Source organism: Rhineura floridana, chromosome 11 (assembly GCF_030035675.1).
Source record: "Rhineura floridana isolate rRhiFlo1 chromosome 11, rRhiFlo1.hap2, whole genome shotgun sequence".
Lineage (NCBI taxonomy): Eukaryota > Metazoa > Chordata > Lepidosauria > Squamata > Rhineuridae > Rhineura > Rhineura floridana.
The window spans coordinates 68203903-68222506 of NC_084490.1; the positions used below are offsets into that span (position 1 = coordinate 68203903).

The window sequence follows — 18604 nt, forward strand, 5'->3', positions numbered from 1 at the left end:
GTGACGCACCCCATTATACTCAATGGGGTTCCACTTTACGGCGGGGGTCTGGAATGGAACCTGCCGTATAAGCGGGGCCTGCCTGTATTAAAAAGCAATTCCAACACAGAAGCAGACCGGGACAAAGTCTCAATATAAAAGGTTTGTTGAAAGAGGAAGGTCTTCAGTGGGCGCCGAAAAGATAACAGAGATGGCGCCTGTCTAATATTCAAGGGGAGGGAGTTCCACAAGGTAGGTGCTGCCACACTAAAGGTCCAAAATTTCCTATGTTGTGCAGAACAGACCTCCTGATAAGATAGTATCTGCAGGAGGCCCCCACCTACAGAGCGCAGTGATTGACTGGGTATATAAGGGATAAGACGGTCTTTCAGGTACCCTGGTCCCAAGCTGTATAGGGCTTTGTACACCAAAACTAGAACCTTCAACTTGGCCAGGTAGCAAATGGGCAGCCAGTACAATTTTTTCAGCAGTGGGGTGTCATGTTGGTGACACCCTGACCAGTGAGCAGTCTCTCTGCTGCATTTTGCACGAGCTGTAGCTTCTGAACCCACCTCAGGGACAGCCCCACATACAGCACATTACAAATCCAATCACAACATACCTTAACCAGTACATAAATGCCAGAGGGACAATAAAGTCAGATGATAGGATGCATGGCATGTGGCTATATTCCTCTAGCCTCATGTCATGCACATATAAGGCTCACAAGGGGGAACTCTAGTGATGGGAAACAATGGACAAAGGGCACATAAGACTATATCCTGCTTGAGGTTAAGGTTGAATGAGAATTTGATTTGATTTGCCTTTTAAGCATTCCCGGCTTCAGTGCTTTTTTGTGTCCCGTCCAGAGCCGAGAAACGCAGGTGCATACGGTTCAGTATGGTTTTTTCTTTTTATTAAAGTTACAGTTATATCACAAGCTTTTCAACTCATTCACCTAACTATGCTTTCTAAGACCTATTTTCCTGACTAAACAAGCTTCCAGTTCAAGATGTTGACTCAGCACCCCCTCTTTGTTAATGCCCCCTTAAATAGGTTTCACTTTTGCCCGCAAACGGCAGCTCCTCCTAACCCCGCCGGCCGTTCTTCGTGCCTCTGAATTCTGCGAGAGTAGGGGGAAAGGGGCTAGACCTCAACTTCTCCCTCTGAATGAGGGGGGCTAGCTGACTGGGTAGGCGTGAGAAACTGCTGGGCGCCCGGCTGGGAATCAGCAAGTGGATCAGATGGCTCCATGGGTGCAGGAGAAAGTGGCGTGTCCTCAAATGCAACCTCTCAAAGCTCTCCCTGCGCTTCTATGGGAGGAGTTGGCATTTGGGTGCGCTGAGATTCTTCCTCCCTCAACCCCATGCCCAAGTCCTCAAAGTCAGAGTCCTCCTCCTGCAAGCCCTCCCCCGCCCCGTCCTGGGACATAACATTTTGTGACATTACTCACTGGTATGTTAACTCTTTTTTGCTACACATGTCAACCATTTTGTGTTAGCACTCTCAATACTTTTATCAAGATATGAGTACCGGTACCTCCTTTTTTTTTTAACCAAAGAAAAGCACTGCTCAGACTAATACATGCATGGGAAGATTCCACACATTTGTGGTACAGTTCTCAGCTCAAAGAAAATCCCAAAATAAGGTTTTAAACAGTGTATTTTAGGATAAAATAAGTTTTAAAATGTGTACATTGAGATTAAATACATGTTAAATACATATTTGGTGGTGAAATACGTATTTAAATTTCAAATCTCTTCCTATATCTGTATTTGTGTAAGACTGTCATTACGCTGCAGTTCACTTGGTCTCTGACAGATGGCGCGGTGAACTACAGCATGACAAATTTCTGAGAGCTGCTGGGCCATTGCAGAAGCATTGAAGGGTGAGGAGGGAAGAAGCAGAGGAGAGAGACTGAGGCAGATGGGTGGCCCAGGTAGAGATGTGAAGACCCAGAAAAAAAACTGGAAAAATTCAGAAAAAAATGGTTTTTTTCCAACGCCTTTTTTGTTTTTTCCCCCTGAAAATTGAAAAAATTGAAAAAATGGATTATGTAATGTTTTATTTTAGCATGATGAATAAAATGTTTCATTGAATCTTGCCCCCCCCTTTTTTTCTCAGTTCTTTTTATGGGAATGGATGTTTTATGTCTGCTTGACACTGTGGAAGACTAGCGGAGACATACATAATTTTCTTTGTTATTAATGTTGATGGTTTCTTCTGTGTTTTTTTTAAATTGTTTTTTGCCTGCTCCTCATAAACTGGCAAAATGAAAGAGGTTCCTATTATAGTTCAGGTGTTCCTTGCAGTTCAGGATCTTGTAGATCCATTTGTTACAAAAAAAGTAACAAATTTAAAAAGTAAATTCAATTTGTAATAATTGTTTGAATAAAACGTACTTTTAATATACCAAATATAATCTTATGCCCAACCAACTTGTACATAATTACATTTGATGTTCCTGAAGTAACAAAGTGACTTTCAATCTGTAAAACGTGCTAATATTGCCTTTTTTCAATTTTTCTGAAAATTTCCATTTTTTCTAGGGAAAAAAAGGGAAAATGGTCTTTTTCCATGGCTTCAAAATTTCCAGAAATTTTACATCTCTAGGCCCAGGTGAGCCATCCACAACTTCTTTCCTCCTTCCCCTCTGCTACTCAGGTTGACATGGGGGGGGGCTAAGGAAAAGTGGGGGAGGATCAGGAAGGGCTTCCAATTCTTCCTCCCTTTTTTCTTTGCCTCTAACATCAGGGGTGAAAAGGAGAGCCAGGGGAAGGATTGCAAAAGGTTGAAAGGATCTGTGCAGGGCTGGCTCTGCAACCCTTCCCACACTTGCCCTTTCAATCTCTGCTTTTGGGATTTTGACAGGTGGACAGTGCAACTCACAGGTCAAGGTTGGCCTGTGAGGTAGGAACCATAAAAAAAGGTTCATCACCCCTGGTTTTTGGGGGGTGGGGGAATTTGGTGAAGGGTGAACGGTAGGCAGGAATAGCAAGCAGCACAAGCAGGAGCAGAGCCCTTAGTAAATACATATTTTTGTCTGGATTTTTAAAGAATAACAAAAGAATGGGCTTATGAATGAAAAAATCTGAAATTGGATTGAATGAACTTATGAATAAACACATGCAAAACTGATCTGTCCATCTCTAACTGAGGTGAAACACAGGTACCATCTTAGGTGAAAAGGAAACATCCAACTGAAACACTATCTTATCCTTACGTAGAGCTATGTCTGAGTAGTCTGAGCACAGTGCTCGAAGTTCATTAGCTCTCTTAGCTAATAGCAATGAGGAAAGCAACCTTCAAAGTGAAGTCAAAGGTAGGCAAAGGCTCAAAGGGCTTTGCCATTAGTTGACTAAGGACCACCAAAATACTCCAAATGGATGGGGGAGCATTAATAAAAGTGTCAGCCAACCCTTTACATACTGTGTCATATACCCCCCATCAAAGGGCCATAGAACCTGTTAATATAATAAAGTTACCAAAACATACATGAGTTTGAATCTAAATAATCAAGGTTCAACAAACAATACGCTATCCTCTCCCATTCTCAAACTTACCTTGTACGCAGAGGGAGGAGACAAAAACCAGTTACAGGGGTGGTTCCCACCTGCTCTTTGAAGACTCCAAATGCTCCTTTAAAGGAACATAGGAAGCTGTCTTACACCAGGCCAGACAATTTGTATACAGTAGGGCCCCTCTTCTCGGTGCCCCGCTTTTCAGCATTCCACTAATACGATGCCAGCGGGGCAATCAGCTGGAGGGGGGGCTGGAGCTCCCCGCACTTCGGCTGATCGTGCCGGAGGAGGAAAAGATCAGCTGTAGCATGCTACTTCTGGCACGATCAGACTCCTTGGCTCGAGCTGATCGCATTGGAGGACGCTACAGCTGATCTTCTCCTCCTTGGGGGTGGTGAGACTCCCACACTCCAGCTGATCAGGCTGGAGGAGGGGAAGATCTGATCTTCTCCTCTGGTGCGAAAAGTGGGTTAGGTTCCAGACCCCTGTGCTACAGCTGATCCACTTTTCGGCGGTTTTCGCTTTTTGGTGGGGGTCTGGAACCTAACCTGCCGTATGAGTGGGGCCCTACTGTACCTCGTTTAAAAATAGGCCCTCTGAAATTTAGCTCTATTGAGCTTGCTCCAGTGAATCAGACATAGCAACCAGAAAGGGACCAGAGTCAGACCCAAAATAAAGTAAAATAGAAACATTTATTTAAATCAAAACAGAGAAATGATGAAAACACACAAACTCAGCAATAACTGAAATATATAAATAAAGTGAATATATAAATGAAATACAAGAGAGCAGTGTTTAAATAGAAAAGTACATGAGGTGCAATGATGTCTCTGCAACCCCAGCCAGAAGCCCTACTACTTCCCAGAGTCAATTCAATTTCCAGGTACTTTTGACTGTTCAGTCACACAGGTTATCTTAGTAATCCTTACAACAACCCTATAAGTAAAGAGAGGCCAGTATTACGATCACCATTTTACAGGGCTGAGGTGGAAAGAATTAGTGGCTCACTTAGTATAATATAAAGCCTCCTACTGGGTTTGTAGGTGACGTAGGATTTTAAGTTAGGAGTTTTTAGCAGAGCTTGGAAAAGTTACTTTTTTGAACTACAACTCCCATCAGCCCAATCCAATGGCCATGCTGGCTGGGGCTGATGGGAGTTGTAGTTCAAAAAAGTAACTTTTGCAAGCTCTGGTTTTTAGCCACTCTCCTTCTTCATGGCAGTCTTCAGAATTTTGTATTTCAAAATGCTATAACATTTGTTTACAAGATTCAAGCAGGAATGCCAAACTAACTGAATTTAAGTTGAAATATAATATGTATTTGGAATTGAGCAGGCAACTAAGATGATAGATGCAGACTTCCATGACAACCAGTTTTTAAACAGAAAATTAGAAATCTCAATTATGGCTTTTTAGACAAAACAAGGCATTTTGCCCTGCCCTGTTCCTGAACTAAATTTTCCAAACTGTTTCTACACACTCACTCTGATCACTCAAACCTGGTAGTGTCCTATGCCCAGAACTCAGATATTTTGTGACTGGACATTTGGTGATGATGAGAAAAGGCTAAATTTCATTTTAAACAACATCCTTAGGGCTAGACTTGGGCTGATACTCTCAGTCCAGCTTTTTCAGCATTTGGGGGATCCAAGGCCCACTCCTGTCAGAAAATGGAGAAGTGGTAAATTCTGGTGAATCTCGTTCCCACTGTGGACGGGGGGGCGCTTGTACCTCACAGTAAGTCACCCCCCTCCACTGAAAACTTTGTGGAATTTTTCCCACTACTATAAAGAGAGCAGAATTTTCCCCCTTTTATGAAGGCCCTACCCCAAATGAGGAGAGAAAATGAGTTCAGCCTTACTTAGGACTGTAGATGATATAATTTGTCCCTCTCTTTTTTTAGAAAACTAAGATGTGTTACTGTCTGGCTTCTCCAAGTGTGAGACAACACTACTAACAAGTAGATACAAAGATGTTAACAGCAAAACACACTCTGCTAAGTCATCATGTCTGATCTGTTTTTGATTTGCATGTATTTTGTGGAGATATTTATTCCCGCTCAAATACTTAAATAAGATGATCTCACTCTCCTATAAGAAACAGGAAGATTTTATGTAGAGAAACTGTCTTGCATGTGCAAACTGTTTGCTAGATATGCAAACGTTCCAAAAACAAAAATTAATAAAAATAGGGAGTTCCACTGCTATGCTATGCATACATCACCCTCTGCCTTAATCTTAGAACGTACAGATGAACTGCCAGGAAAAAAATTGTGCACAAAGAAGATAATGTAAAATACTCATTGTACAAACTGAATATGTATTATTACTCATAATGGCCATAGACCTATACAAGCTACGTCCTCTTAAGCCCGGTTGATTTCAATGGGATTTGTAGCACGTGTAAATGTGTACTGGACTGCAGCCAAGGAAATTTGTAAATAAAAGAAATTAAAGCATGAATAAAATTCAGTTCACAACTTTCTGTGGAAAGAGAACTCTTCAAAACCCGAATATCCAATTTAGGATTGCCAGATTCTCTCCATAAAACTGGTGCATTAGGGTTTTACTTGGGGTCACAACTAGGGATGGGATCCGTTGGCCGGTGCTCCTTGGAAAGTCACTATCAATTTAAGTTCATTCTTTGTCTACTATCTGTTGCTTTCATCAGTTCAATTTTTTTCTCCCCAAAAATATCAATATTAATATCGATATTTTGAAAAGAAATATTGATAAATGAAAGGAAATAAGTATCTATGAATGAAAGGAAATATTGATATTTTATTTATTTATTTATTTATTTAATTAATTAAGCTTATATACCGCCCGACTAGCAACAGCTCTCTGGGCGGTAAACATTAAAAATACAATAAAAATAACACAAAACTGTACACAAAACTGTACAGTCTAAAATCAAAATATAATAATTTAGAATTAACAGGGATTAAAATGCCTCAGAGAAGAGAAAGGTTTTAACCTGGCGCCGAAAAGATGATAGTGTCGGCGCCAGGCGCACCTCCTCGGGAAGACCATTCCATAGTTCGGGGGCCACCACTGAGAAGGCCCTAGATCTTGTCACCACTCTCCAGGCTTCCCTATGAGTCAGAACCCGGAGGAGGGCCTTCGTAGTAGACCGTAGTATACGGGCCGGTTCATATCGGGAGAGGCGTTCCGACAGATATCGTGGTCCCGCGCCGTATAAGGCTTTATAGGTAAGTACCAACACTTTGAATCTGGCCCGGAAGCATATTGGAAGCCAGTGCAAACGGGCTAGCACAGGTGTTATATGCTCAGACCGCTTAGTTCTTGTTAGCAGTCTGGCCGCCGCATTTTGCACTAGCTGTAGCTTCCGAATCGTCTTCAAAGGTAGCCCTACGTAAAGCGCATTGCAGTAGTCCAGACGCGAGGTTACCATAGCATGTACCACTGATTTTGAAAGGAATTGCTGGTCCCAGCTGACCCATACACTGCTTGGGGTGTGCGCCTCCACTGCCTGCAAAGCAGCCACTCACTGCTGCCAACCACTCACTATATCGCCTCCCTGTGGAATGCAGCTCACACACATGTGCACACACACAGCACTCAGAGGAAGGGAATTAGCCTCAGGTCCCGCAAACCACTGGCTTGTGGCCCTTGGAATGTTGCCCATGAGACAATGTAGCCCTCAGGCTGAAAAAAGTTCCCTACCTCTGCAATAGGCACTCTGTCTAATGTACTACAGACCATGCAGGGCTGTAAAGGACAATATTAGTACCAAATTTAACTTGGAAACAAATTGGTAGCCAGTGAATCTCCTTAAACATACTTACATGATGTGGCAACTACAGAGATTGAATATTTTATCAGTACTCTTTACCTGTCCTCACCTGACTACTTTCATCACTGAGTATTGGCATCTGGATTAAAGAATATCTTGCATTCAACGCTGTACAATTTGTAAAATGAACATTTGAAACTGTTCCAGATATTTTGCTATCTTAACCTCAGTCAGCCTACTAGAATTTTTCAAGCCATGCAGATCCTTGCTATATTGCCTAAGTTTATAAATGTATGTTTGCCCTGTACATATTAATATTTGCCTTTACAGGTTATAATTACTATGCAAAATCCCAGCTGCGATTGCATTTCAGTAATAATTAATGACAAGTGAGTCAAAGTTATTATGATGCTATTTGTCATACTGCCTGAAATGTAATTTGCAGCAATAATACTAAGACCCACTTCTGTGTGACAGTTACTCAGCAACTAAGTCTTCTTAAGAGGTCCTGCTGAACATCTTGAAAGCTAACTATATGCAGATTATTTCACAGAAAAGCAGCCTCAGGCTCAAAGTACAAGAAGTTTCCAAAACCCAGTAGAAAGTGCTTAAATCAACGTCATTGTTTAGTGAAATATGGAAATTAACTAATTTAAACATGCAGAGAAAGCTAAAGGATGAAATGAAAAATAAATTTTCAAATAGTTGAAACCAGATGAGAAGAGGGACAGTATTTTCCAGTGCAATCCCAATTAAAGTGAGCTTCATTTTTTTTCTTTCCCTTTTCCCAATCACTATCATTAAAAGGTAAAGGTGTCCCTGCACTTGTAGCGTGAGTCGTTTCCGACTCTTAGGGTGACGTCTTGCGACGTTTACTAGGCAGACCGTATAGATGGGGTGGGATTGCCAGTTCCTTCCCCGGTATGCCAGGTACTCATTTCACCGACCACAGATGGATGGAAGGCTGAGTGGACCTCGACCCCTTTTACCGGAGATTCGACTTCCTCCTTCCGTTGGAATCGAACGCTGGCCGTGCGCATAGCTTCGGCTGCGTTACTGCCGCTTACCACTCTGCGCCACGGAGGATTTTACACTATCGTTAACACAGGGTCAATTTAGGCACATATGTCCTTCGGTTGGTGGGGTCATCCTTTGGAAGTGTCTGATCAAGTTTGCTGTCTTCCTGACACTGACTCATATTCATCATTATTATTTATTCAGTTAGTATGCCGCTTTTCCGCACAAATGCACTCAAAGCGGTTCACAACACAAAAGAAAAAAAATGAAATCAATATAACATTACAACCACAGTCCAATGTCCATTCAAACCCAAATCACAAACAAAATAAAGAATTTATTTTGATGAAATAAATGTTATATTTAAAATACGTTATAAAATAAAGTATCAGAACATATGCATCAGATTCAGACATGAAAAATATTTCCAGTGTGGTGAAATTTTAACAAAAATATAATCATGCATCACTTGATTATTGCATACTACTCTTTAACTATCGATTGAATTTGTAAACTTCAGCACAGTTCTAGGGGCTATCAATTAGCCTTGAGAGAACTATGAGAGAGCATCTTCTCTGAGTCTATTTAAGACCACTGTTCTCTGATAGGGAAGGCAGAAATGAAGAAATCTATCCAACGAGGTCAGTCCGCCCAAGAAAAACTATATTTGTTTTAGTACTTAAAAACTTGGCACAAAGGTGGTACTTAAATGCAGTAAATAAATGCAATCTCGGGACATTATCCATGGCAACTTAGTGAACTTCATAGGCTGAACAGGGATTTGCACGCTGGCTCTTTTCCTTCTGCCCCATTATAATGAGAGATATAATGCAATGCTCATGGCACATTGCAAATTTTGGGAACAATTCTTTTTTCAGTTTTCCTCCCAAATGCAAGAGGGCAGCTATTAGTATAACAAAATACCCTCCTAGCTATTTCAATAATACTTCATATCCATATTCAAAGTCTAACCAATTTCTCTAACCAATTTTTAAGTGAGGGAGGGAAACAAGATTAGTCAGAAACGTTTTGAGTAGCATGATGCTCTCTAAACAGGCTTTTCATACCAGCTAGAAGGGAGAAATGGCATCTTTTCAATTTCCTGATCAAAATTGCCTGTGTTGGAATTAGTCTTGCCTCTGAGAACTCTGCAGTACAATAAAAAGTGTGATTTTTTTCTCTGGTGATTTTTGCCCTATATTTCATAGTAAATAGATTCTTTTAAGGCAAGTTTCTACAATTATTTAGTTTAGCAACATACTCTGCTCCTTAAAGTCATATTAACATAAACTTATAAAGTAGTTACGTGATATCTTTAGACCACCACCTTCCATATTAACTAGTTCATGCCTCTACATCTTATTTAGAATGTAATTTATTAAATATGCTATAACAGCTTCAGAGAGCCAGTGTGGTGTAGTGGTTAAGGTGTTGGACTATGACCTGGAAGACCAGGGTTCAAATCCCCACATAGCCATGAAGCTCACTGGGTGATTTTGGGCCAGTCACTGCCTCTCAGCCTCATGAAAACCCTATTCATAGGGTCGCCATAAGTCGAAATCGACTTGAAGGCAGTACATTTACATTTATAACAGCTTCAAATATATTTCAATACAAGCCATATGAATGGAGGTCTCGATTCAAAAGCCATTAAAAATTAAATCCCAGAAATATACTATTCCTTGTGTCTTTTCATGCATCTGGGGAAAATTCATTTGAAGGAAAGGAACGTCATATACCTTATACCACAAGGATTTTAAATTTTAGTTGCTTTGTTGAAAACTTTACCACGGTTGGTAAGAAAAACAATCCATATGACATATTCCCTTTAACAATAATTCTTTTTGGAGTATAGGAGAAAAGTTTGCTCGTAAACAATTAATAAATATCTTATCTGCAAATTAAATGTACAGTCCATTACCCTGATTCAGAGTCCCCAAACTGCTCAAATACACACAAGGAGCTCCTCTGTTCAGACTGCCATATTCATTTCAATGTACACATGGATCCATTTCCTAGGGGTCCTATTTCAGTTGGAAGGACATGATCCACAGCAACCTTCACATGGATGCACTGAAGATTAGATTGTGAAAAAAATGAAATTGCATTCTAAGAGCTCTTCCAGCTTCCACACATTCATCCAGTTATTCTTTCACATTTACACACCAAACATAAAGCTGAAGTTTCTTCAGAAAATACAGATCCATCATACACATATACCAATTCTTAAGAACAGGACTATACATATTTACAACAGTGCGTATGCGCCAAAGAAGTTTAGTACAGGAGGTTTACGGTGGAGATCTAAGGTCTACAGATCTTTACCCTGAACAAGCATTGTCCATGTCATGAACCAAAGGTCACTGCATCCACATTTGACATGTACTTTGTTATCTTACGCTGAGCATATATTAAATATTTACTCCTGTACTACAGCGGTAGGTCATTCTGACACCAAACCTAAAAAATTCTACTTACATCATTCGTAGGATACAATGCCAAGCTGAAGACCGTTGCATGAACAGTTCAGTGAGGAAAAATAAAAAATAGGTCAGTTAAAATTCTATGCATAACATCTCTAACTGTGTTACACTGGTAACACTTGTGCCACAAGTAACAAGGCTAACAATTAATTAGTTCATATCTGTAAAGCACCAGCACAGAGGGGTAATTTCTCAGTCAATTCTATTTTACTGCCAGTGAAACAATGTACCATACTCTACTGTCAATTTAATTAGGCTTGTGTGGGCAATTTGAACCAAGTGCCCCCATTTTAAAAGTGTGAGGAAAACCTCAAATTAGGTTGAGTGACAAAAGTCAAGGGTACTGCTTATAACCCTGGATAAAAATTCTAGGATTTTCATATAACCCACAAAGTTACATTTTACAAACCTCCAATATCATCAAGTGGTGTTTCTGAATACCGTCAATGAAGTCAGGGGGCTACAAACATCCTGTTAAAGCATTTTTTTATTGCTAACACAGACCACCATCTCATGCAATGCACCTCTAATCAGTGAGATTCAAACACAAGCTCACAATACAAGTTGAGGGTGTACAGTAACTTTCTCTGTTGCCAAGTTAGTAAATAAATGGCACAAGGTCAGACACTGAGAATGACACTTTCTCCAAATTTTCCCTCTACATGTGCAGGGTAGCAGCATCGTGCTTTTCTGCCCAACCTGACAGGGATACCTGCCCTTCCCGACATCCATGTGTGGGAGTAATGTTTGAACAGACAAAAAATCCAATGTGCATAGGCCCAAAACTCAGTGTAGTTTCATGGACTGTATGAGAGCCATGATTTTCAGGCCTACATGTTATGGATTTTATGTGCCTGCACCCTATTCAAATGTTATTGCTATGTATGCATGTCTGGAAGGATGGGCACATCCTGTGGGTGGAGTGGGGAAGGTCAATCTTCCTCCCTCACATGAAAAAATCCCTATAATCAGCCCAATTAGAGAAATTTAATCACAATTTCAATAAATACATAAAAGAACAATTCTAACACAGAAAAGTTTAAAAGTAAACATGCCATTGCATTGTAACAACATTCCCTCTCTCTTACCCTACCAGAGATGTTAAGATCTTCCTGTTTAGAACTAGCAGGCCTTCCTTGGGGAAAAGCTTCCAGAGGCATGGAACCAAACAGAACAGGCACTGGATCTCATTATCCCTTTCCATACATCCTCCCTAACAGCAGGTAAGAAGTCCAAATTCTTGCATATATTTTGGATGGGCTTTGGAATTCAAAGGCAATCCCGACTGTAATTCTGTGCTCCCTTTATAGATCTACTGAACTCAATGGGACTGAGTATGAATATCTAAGCACAGGATTGCAGTTTTTGTCTTAATGTCACCACTCACCAGTACTGTGATTCTGGCCTTCATAGAAGAACTTGGGTTTGTTTGTCTACTAAGGCAAGAAAGTAGGCTCTGAGACATGAAGGACTCAAGGGACTAAGAGCTTTAAGAGTCGAAAACCAGCACCTTGAATTGTACCCAGAAGACAATGGGCAGTTATGTGCAAGTGCTGGAGCAGTGTTGTAGCATATGACCCTTTCAGCTCTAGAGACACTGGAGGAAGGGGGGGGGTTGCCTGCATTCCCAATCAAAGTCACCTGATCCACAGCCCCCCAAGTGATTTCCAGATCAGAACATGGCTTTCTTTGCAATCCACACCCATGCCAAACCCCACAAGGTGGTCAAAAGACTGCGCCTTTTAAACTTCTACAATTCTTTTTTTAAAAAACAAACAGGGTTTTCCAGCAGCTTGAAAGTACTATAAAGTGCAGCCCTACTATGCAGATTGAGATGTGGCTGGAAATGCCCCTCTGAGGAGCTATATGTAATGGCATGCCATTCCTCACATGGACATTCTATAGGGGAAAATGCTGCCCCATGTACAGAATGCAAAACAGGCAAGCCCAGAACACTGAATTAGGCAGAGATCAACAAGGAGCCTCTTCTGAGCAAGCAAGTCTGCTGAGTCTCTGCATCGTGTGCCACTAATGAGGCAATAGCTTCCAATGCAAGGCACAGAATTGCCCAACTCCAGAGGAAGCAGACTGAAAGTGGTGCTTCCAGAGCAGTAACTCTCACAGGAGCACATCAATTCTTCCTCACTTAAAGTCTTCTCACTTTCAATTAGTTAATTTCTTGCATCGCAAGCCCCTGGTCAATGGGATCCAAGCACACTTAACATCCCCTCACCTGTATGTTTTGGGATCTCAAAAGACATGTTTCCATACCACTCAAACTGCCATTTCTGGAATTGTTCTATGGCAGTTAGAGCTCTTACATACAACTTGTAAGTTGTAAACATCCTATGTTTTCAGAAGTATCTAGCAATTAAAATTGGCACCAAAACATGGTCCTTTTGCCTCTGGAGAGGCAGAATAATGCTACAAGAAACTAAGAACCACCTTTACTCTCAGCAGATTTAAACAAACAAAGCACAGTGATAATCAGTCCCCTAGACTGATGGAGTGAAGACACAGGAAGCAACTAGGAATTAACACCTCAATAATAAACATACTTATTTTAAGTTCACCTAAGGATTGTTCCTTACGGCAAATTCCATTTTAAGATGTTAATTTCTAGCTATAGTCAAATTTGTATCCTGACCATCATCCAAGGAGTCCAGAGTAACATTTATAGGCTGCTTATTTTATCCTCACAATATTATGAGGTAGAAAGATTCTACCAGAACATGTTATGTAGTTGGTAATTTGTGTCAATGTCCCCTCTGACCTTTCAGTTTGTATCTATACCTTCCATGGCATTCCAGAGCCTTCTGCTATCCCACCAAGGAGGCATCAACCACCAAACAGTATTAATTGTCACCAGATTCTCCTGTGCAATGCTTTGCTAGGCATATATGTCTGACATATCAAGGGAGCAAAACCTTATTTGCTACAAAGCTGCTGTGCATATGCCCTGACCTTTTCCTCTTATGGAGGAATGCAATACTATTTTATAAAAAAGTAGTGGAATCAGTTGCTTAAACAAAGAGCTAGCAGATGGCTGGGCTTAAAGACAAACTTCAAGTTATACAGCTACGTTTATACAGCATCTGCCAGATTTTGGCAAAGCTCTCCCCTTTCCTTTCAGTAAGTTTCACTTTCAGGTGAAAGGATGCTTAGTGAATTTACAGTTAAATAAACTGGTCTGAGGGCTTTTTATACATTTTTCTTCTATTTTTAAAGCATCCTTAAAAGGTCAGAGCCACTTGAAGTAGTTAGGAAGCCAAGCTGCCAACATGCATTTCCAAATGTCCCTGGAAATGACACTACATGAAGACATAGCATTGTTTCCAGGGACACTGTATGGAAAAAATAGTGGCTGCCCCACATTCTATTACTCTAAGACAGGGGTCACCAACCTTTTTGGACCGGTGGGCCTAAACTTACTAGAACTACCCCTCACCCAAATGTGTGCCACAGCCATCCCCAAAACCTCTAATAGCTCAGCTGGGCTAGACTTTGGATCACCCCTAGTTGAAATATCTTGAAAATACATAAACACACTGGAAGCACATTTATTTAAAGAAAATAAATATGAGAAAATTCAGAATGGCCATCAGAATCCTGCACCACAATATTTCTAACTGAAATCTGTTTTTTCTGATCTTCAGTAACAAGTTTAGTATGAGCCCTGATTATGTAGAACTGAACCAGAGCACTGATTAAAGCAGGTAACACTGGGAGAGAGGAAACACACAACTGTATTCAGATTTGCTAACTGCTCTTTCAGAGCTCATTAGTTAAATGCAATGCCACAGAAGGAAGAGTGCCCTGCAGTTATAGCTCTTAGCAAATTAAGAAAACACAGTAAGGATGTTGAGTAATTTAAGTGCTAGGAGATGGGGGAGGGGGAATATCTCAAATGACACATGCTTGATATTGCACATCTTAACTTGCCTCTACCAGCAAATTTATGTAAGCTAGAATGCGGATGTCTAAATAGAACCTGTAATCATGGACTTTTGGGATTTAGCTGGTATGGATTTGGGATTTTTTTCAGTGCAATTTTCAGTTCATTGACCTTTTCTGAAACATAGCTCCTGATGTAAAGCTATATCACCACCTTTTAATCGTATCATTTCAAACAGCACTTCATATAGAACAATCCCCAACATCAAGGCACAAGGCTTGTGTTGTTCAGTTAGTGCCTCGGTGCAGATGTTACATTATTCTTTCTCCATTCATTCTCCCATTCCTGCTTTGTGTAGTCATAGTTTGCCATGATGTCTAAACTGAGCAAAACATAGTTAATGCTAACCAGGCTTGCCTCCTAATCACTCTTTGCAAGCCCACTTTCAAACCATGGTTTGGAGGTGATTCCTGATTAACACTAGCTGCAGCATGCCTCATTATTATGCCATGGCAGATTGCGATTATGCACCAGGAAATGGATGAAGGAATCCATTCATGAGGGAAAGGGAGAGGAGCACATTCCTCATTCCCTGTACTATGATTTTGAGAATTGAGTGCATTGTATCTAAACTGAGTAATCACTGTGACTAAGAACTTATATAATAGGTGAGCAGTTATTAAAGTTTTACCTTTCAGCCACTATTTGTTTCGGTGAAAAGAAATCCTCTCCTGCAAGGTAGGCAGCTGCAGTTCCCCCTCCAAAATAAATTTTCCTCAAGCAAGAAGCAACTTCATTTTTTACCAGCAGGGCACCTAATCCAGTGGGGAATCCAAACATTTTATAGAATGACAGGGGGACAAAGTCTGCTTGATGAACGCTTAAGTCTAACAGAGAGGTGCTGACATAAGATGCTGCATCCAAGAGTACATTCCATTTCCCTTGGACCTTGACAGGATGGAGCTTCCCAGATTTTATCTCTTCTATCCATGCAAGGGGATATCTAGTCCCTGAAAAATTGCTCTGAGCAGGGTAACAGAAAAGGTGAGATGTTCTGCAGCTCTTCTCTTCAGTCACCATGTCATCTGCCCCTGACAACATATCCTTTGGTTTCACAGGAATAGACAAGACATTCATTCTGTCAGTGATCCCTCTCATGCCCACCACAGATGTGTGGCTATCTGTGAGGTAGCAAAACCGGCTGCCAGGATCCTCTAGTGTTTCAGGCATCCAGGGGAAAGCCTCTGCAACAAGTTTGAGTGCAGCTGTACTGCCTGAAGTGAAAATGACGGTGTAGTCTTCTACAGAGGTATTGAAGTGCTGTAATATCCTGCAAAAAAGAGAAAAAAATATAGTATAACAAAAAAGGTATTTTTCTTTCCCAGATATTTATTCTTGCCTTCTGTGTCCTTACTATGTCAGATGCATGAAGGAGTAGTTTTTACAAGATGTGAAGGTTGCATAATAGGGCCATCATTGCCTGTGGGGAATACACTCATTTCTTCTTCCCCTAAAAGTTTAGATTTTCAATACACTTCTAATCTGCAAAACTTGTTTGACCTGAGGTGACTGTGCAACAACAACAACAAAATAGCTCATTGACCTAAATGGGTAGCCTGATCAAATGCTGGAGAATGTGCCAGAGTGTATAGACTAGACTACAGGCCACCTCACTGCACAACAATTAAGAACAAAGACATTCTTATCCCAAGATTGCTAGACAAGCCTCCAAATTGGATGAGAAAAAATAGCACAGGAGTTTGAGGTGACTGGGTAACATATATGATCTGACATCCTTTAAATAATACCCAGGAACACATAACATTGACTTAGTCATAAAAAGACAAGACAGAGGAGGAAGAAAATTGTTTTGTTCTGAAAATATAAATCTAGCATCAAGCTTTAAGTTAATTTAGACCTGATATACTGTATCGACAAACTGCAATATTGTTGAGCACATGCACACAGAGAACAGAGCATATTGCTGTGTGGAAGTTATATGAGAGAGACCATATGTGCCATTTCACAAGCTGATGAGGGGGAATCAAGCCACTTGCTTTGAAAAAAAACAGATATACTTTAAGAAGTGACTGAAACAAGGAGGTTCGTTTCAGTGGAAATTTTTATTTCCACTAAAATATGTACTTGAAGTGTAACTCTCTTCCATGCCTGCTATGCCTTGTTCAATAACATATCACACCACTATCCTTAAAACAGTGAGCCACTATTACGAAGATAAATAAGTGGTGTATATAGAAATACTGGACAGCAAACATTCAAAATTAAATGCTCAAATTTAATGGTGTGTTTTTGTAGCACAGAACAAAATAAGCACCCAGGAAAGAGCTGCACAATTTATTATTTTTTCTTCCTACTTCTTCAGAGCCTGAAAGGGAAATAATCATGTACTGGGTTTCTAGCCAGCCACCCCAGCAGGGCCTCTGCCCTGTGGAGAGCAGCTCTACAGACAGCAGGGAAGCAGGTGTAACATCCCTTATGACACCAGCGCCATATTAAGAACACCAACTGCTGCATGTCTGTCTTTTTTTTCTTGAGTTGTGGGAGTTTATTACATATGTAACAAAAATGACTATTGGCTTTTTTACCTATCACATCACCTAAATTTAATATCCAGCTTTGTTACTACAAAAATGCCTTTCTTAGTAGGTAGCTCTAAAAATGTTTTGTTAGTATATTAAAAACAAGTTTACTTCTGATTTCCACCTACCAAGTAACCTGTGAGTTTTGCCTAAGGATGGAGACAGATACGGGTAATAGCTGGATTTTTTTGTTTTTAAAAATGGGGGAATCAACCATTGTATGTTTTTTTTCTTCCCCAAAGTCCTGGGGCAACCAGAAACCTGCACAGCACCTAACAGAGCCTCCTTTGAATGTCTGCTATCTCCTCCCACATTCCATCTCAAGACTGTGACTAGTTGGCTTCACCATCGACCAATTATTTTTCTCCCCCTTGCTTTTGCTGACCATCTAGACTGATGGAAGTTTTGTGAAGACTGCAAAGTCTTGGACACTATTTTGTGACATTTTGGTTAGTCTAATAAAGATAGTGCCCGAATGTGGATTGCTGAAACACAAGCATGAACACCCAGGTCAATATATAATCTGTGTTTCTTCCATCTGGCTCCACAGGCACATTAAACAGAATGAGTGGGTTTTTTTAAATAGTTCTAGACATAAAATGAAAAACATTCGTGTAACTTTTTCACAAGATAAAATCCCTAATAAAAACTGAGAGAAAACTAGTAAGTATGGCAGCAGTATTAAAAACAAGATGTTACACAGTCAAAAAAATACAAATTGTGGAACAAAAAAAATAACATAAAAACAAATATGCACTGCATTTCTAGAAACTCCCTGTACTCTGCAATGTAGAATACTTGATACTGGCTATGTAGGGTTGTAGTAGGAGGGGTGTTTAAATGATGGCTGAATTTTTAAAAAGCACAATCAATGCTGAGTAAGCAGTCCCAGCAGGCAAACTTTTTTCAAAGTTTCCCGTTTTTGTGCAATGTTCCCTTCATAGTATCTCCCCTCCCTTGTCAGTTACAAGTGTGTACAACCTGAGCCCACATGCCTTGTCATCTGTTTTGTATTCTACCTCTGTGTGTGCGTGTGCATGTGCCCATGCGTGTGTGCCCATGGGTGGGTATCTACTGCTTGTAGTGTGCTGTGATTATGTCCAAGGTTATGCCTGGTCCTAAGCTCTGTCATTCTAGGGTGGGCATGGCAGGAAACGGTAGTGGGGAGGTTGCTGGGGTTTTTCCTCCTCCTATTGAGGAAAAAGGCTTGTGTGGTGCTCAGACCTGGTACAACTTTCTCCCAACGTGGTAGGCATAGCAGTGAGCTGATACGGCTTAGGATGTGATGTACTCACAGCCCATCCACATGCCACACCTATTCCAGCCACTCCACCAGTGGGAGTTAGATGGCACA

The 18604-nt window shown here is 40.7% G+C and overlaps 1 protein-coding gene across 4 annotated transcripts in view; it reads right to left on the reverse strand.

Moving 5' to 3' along the window:
* MOCOS (molybdenum cofactor sulfurase) overlaps positions 1–18604 on the reverse strand; it is a 232946-nt gene that overhangs the window by 152061 nt on the left and 62281 nt on the right. For all 4 annotated transcript variants that reach the window (XM_061589658.1, XM_061589656.1, XM_061589657.1 and 1 more), the window contains exon 4: positions 15342–15980. In XM_061589658.1, the coding sequence (XP_061445642.1) occupies positions 15342–15980 (639 nt within the window). The remainder of the gene's footprint in view (positions 1–15341; positions 15981–18604) is intronic.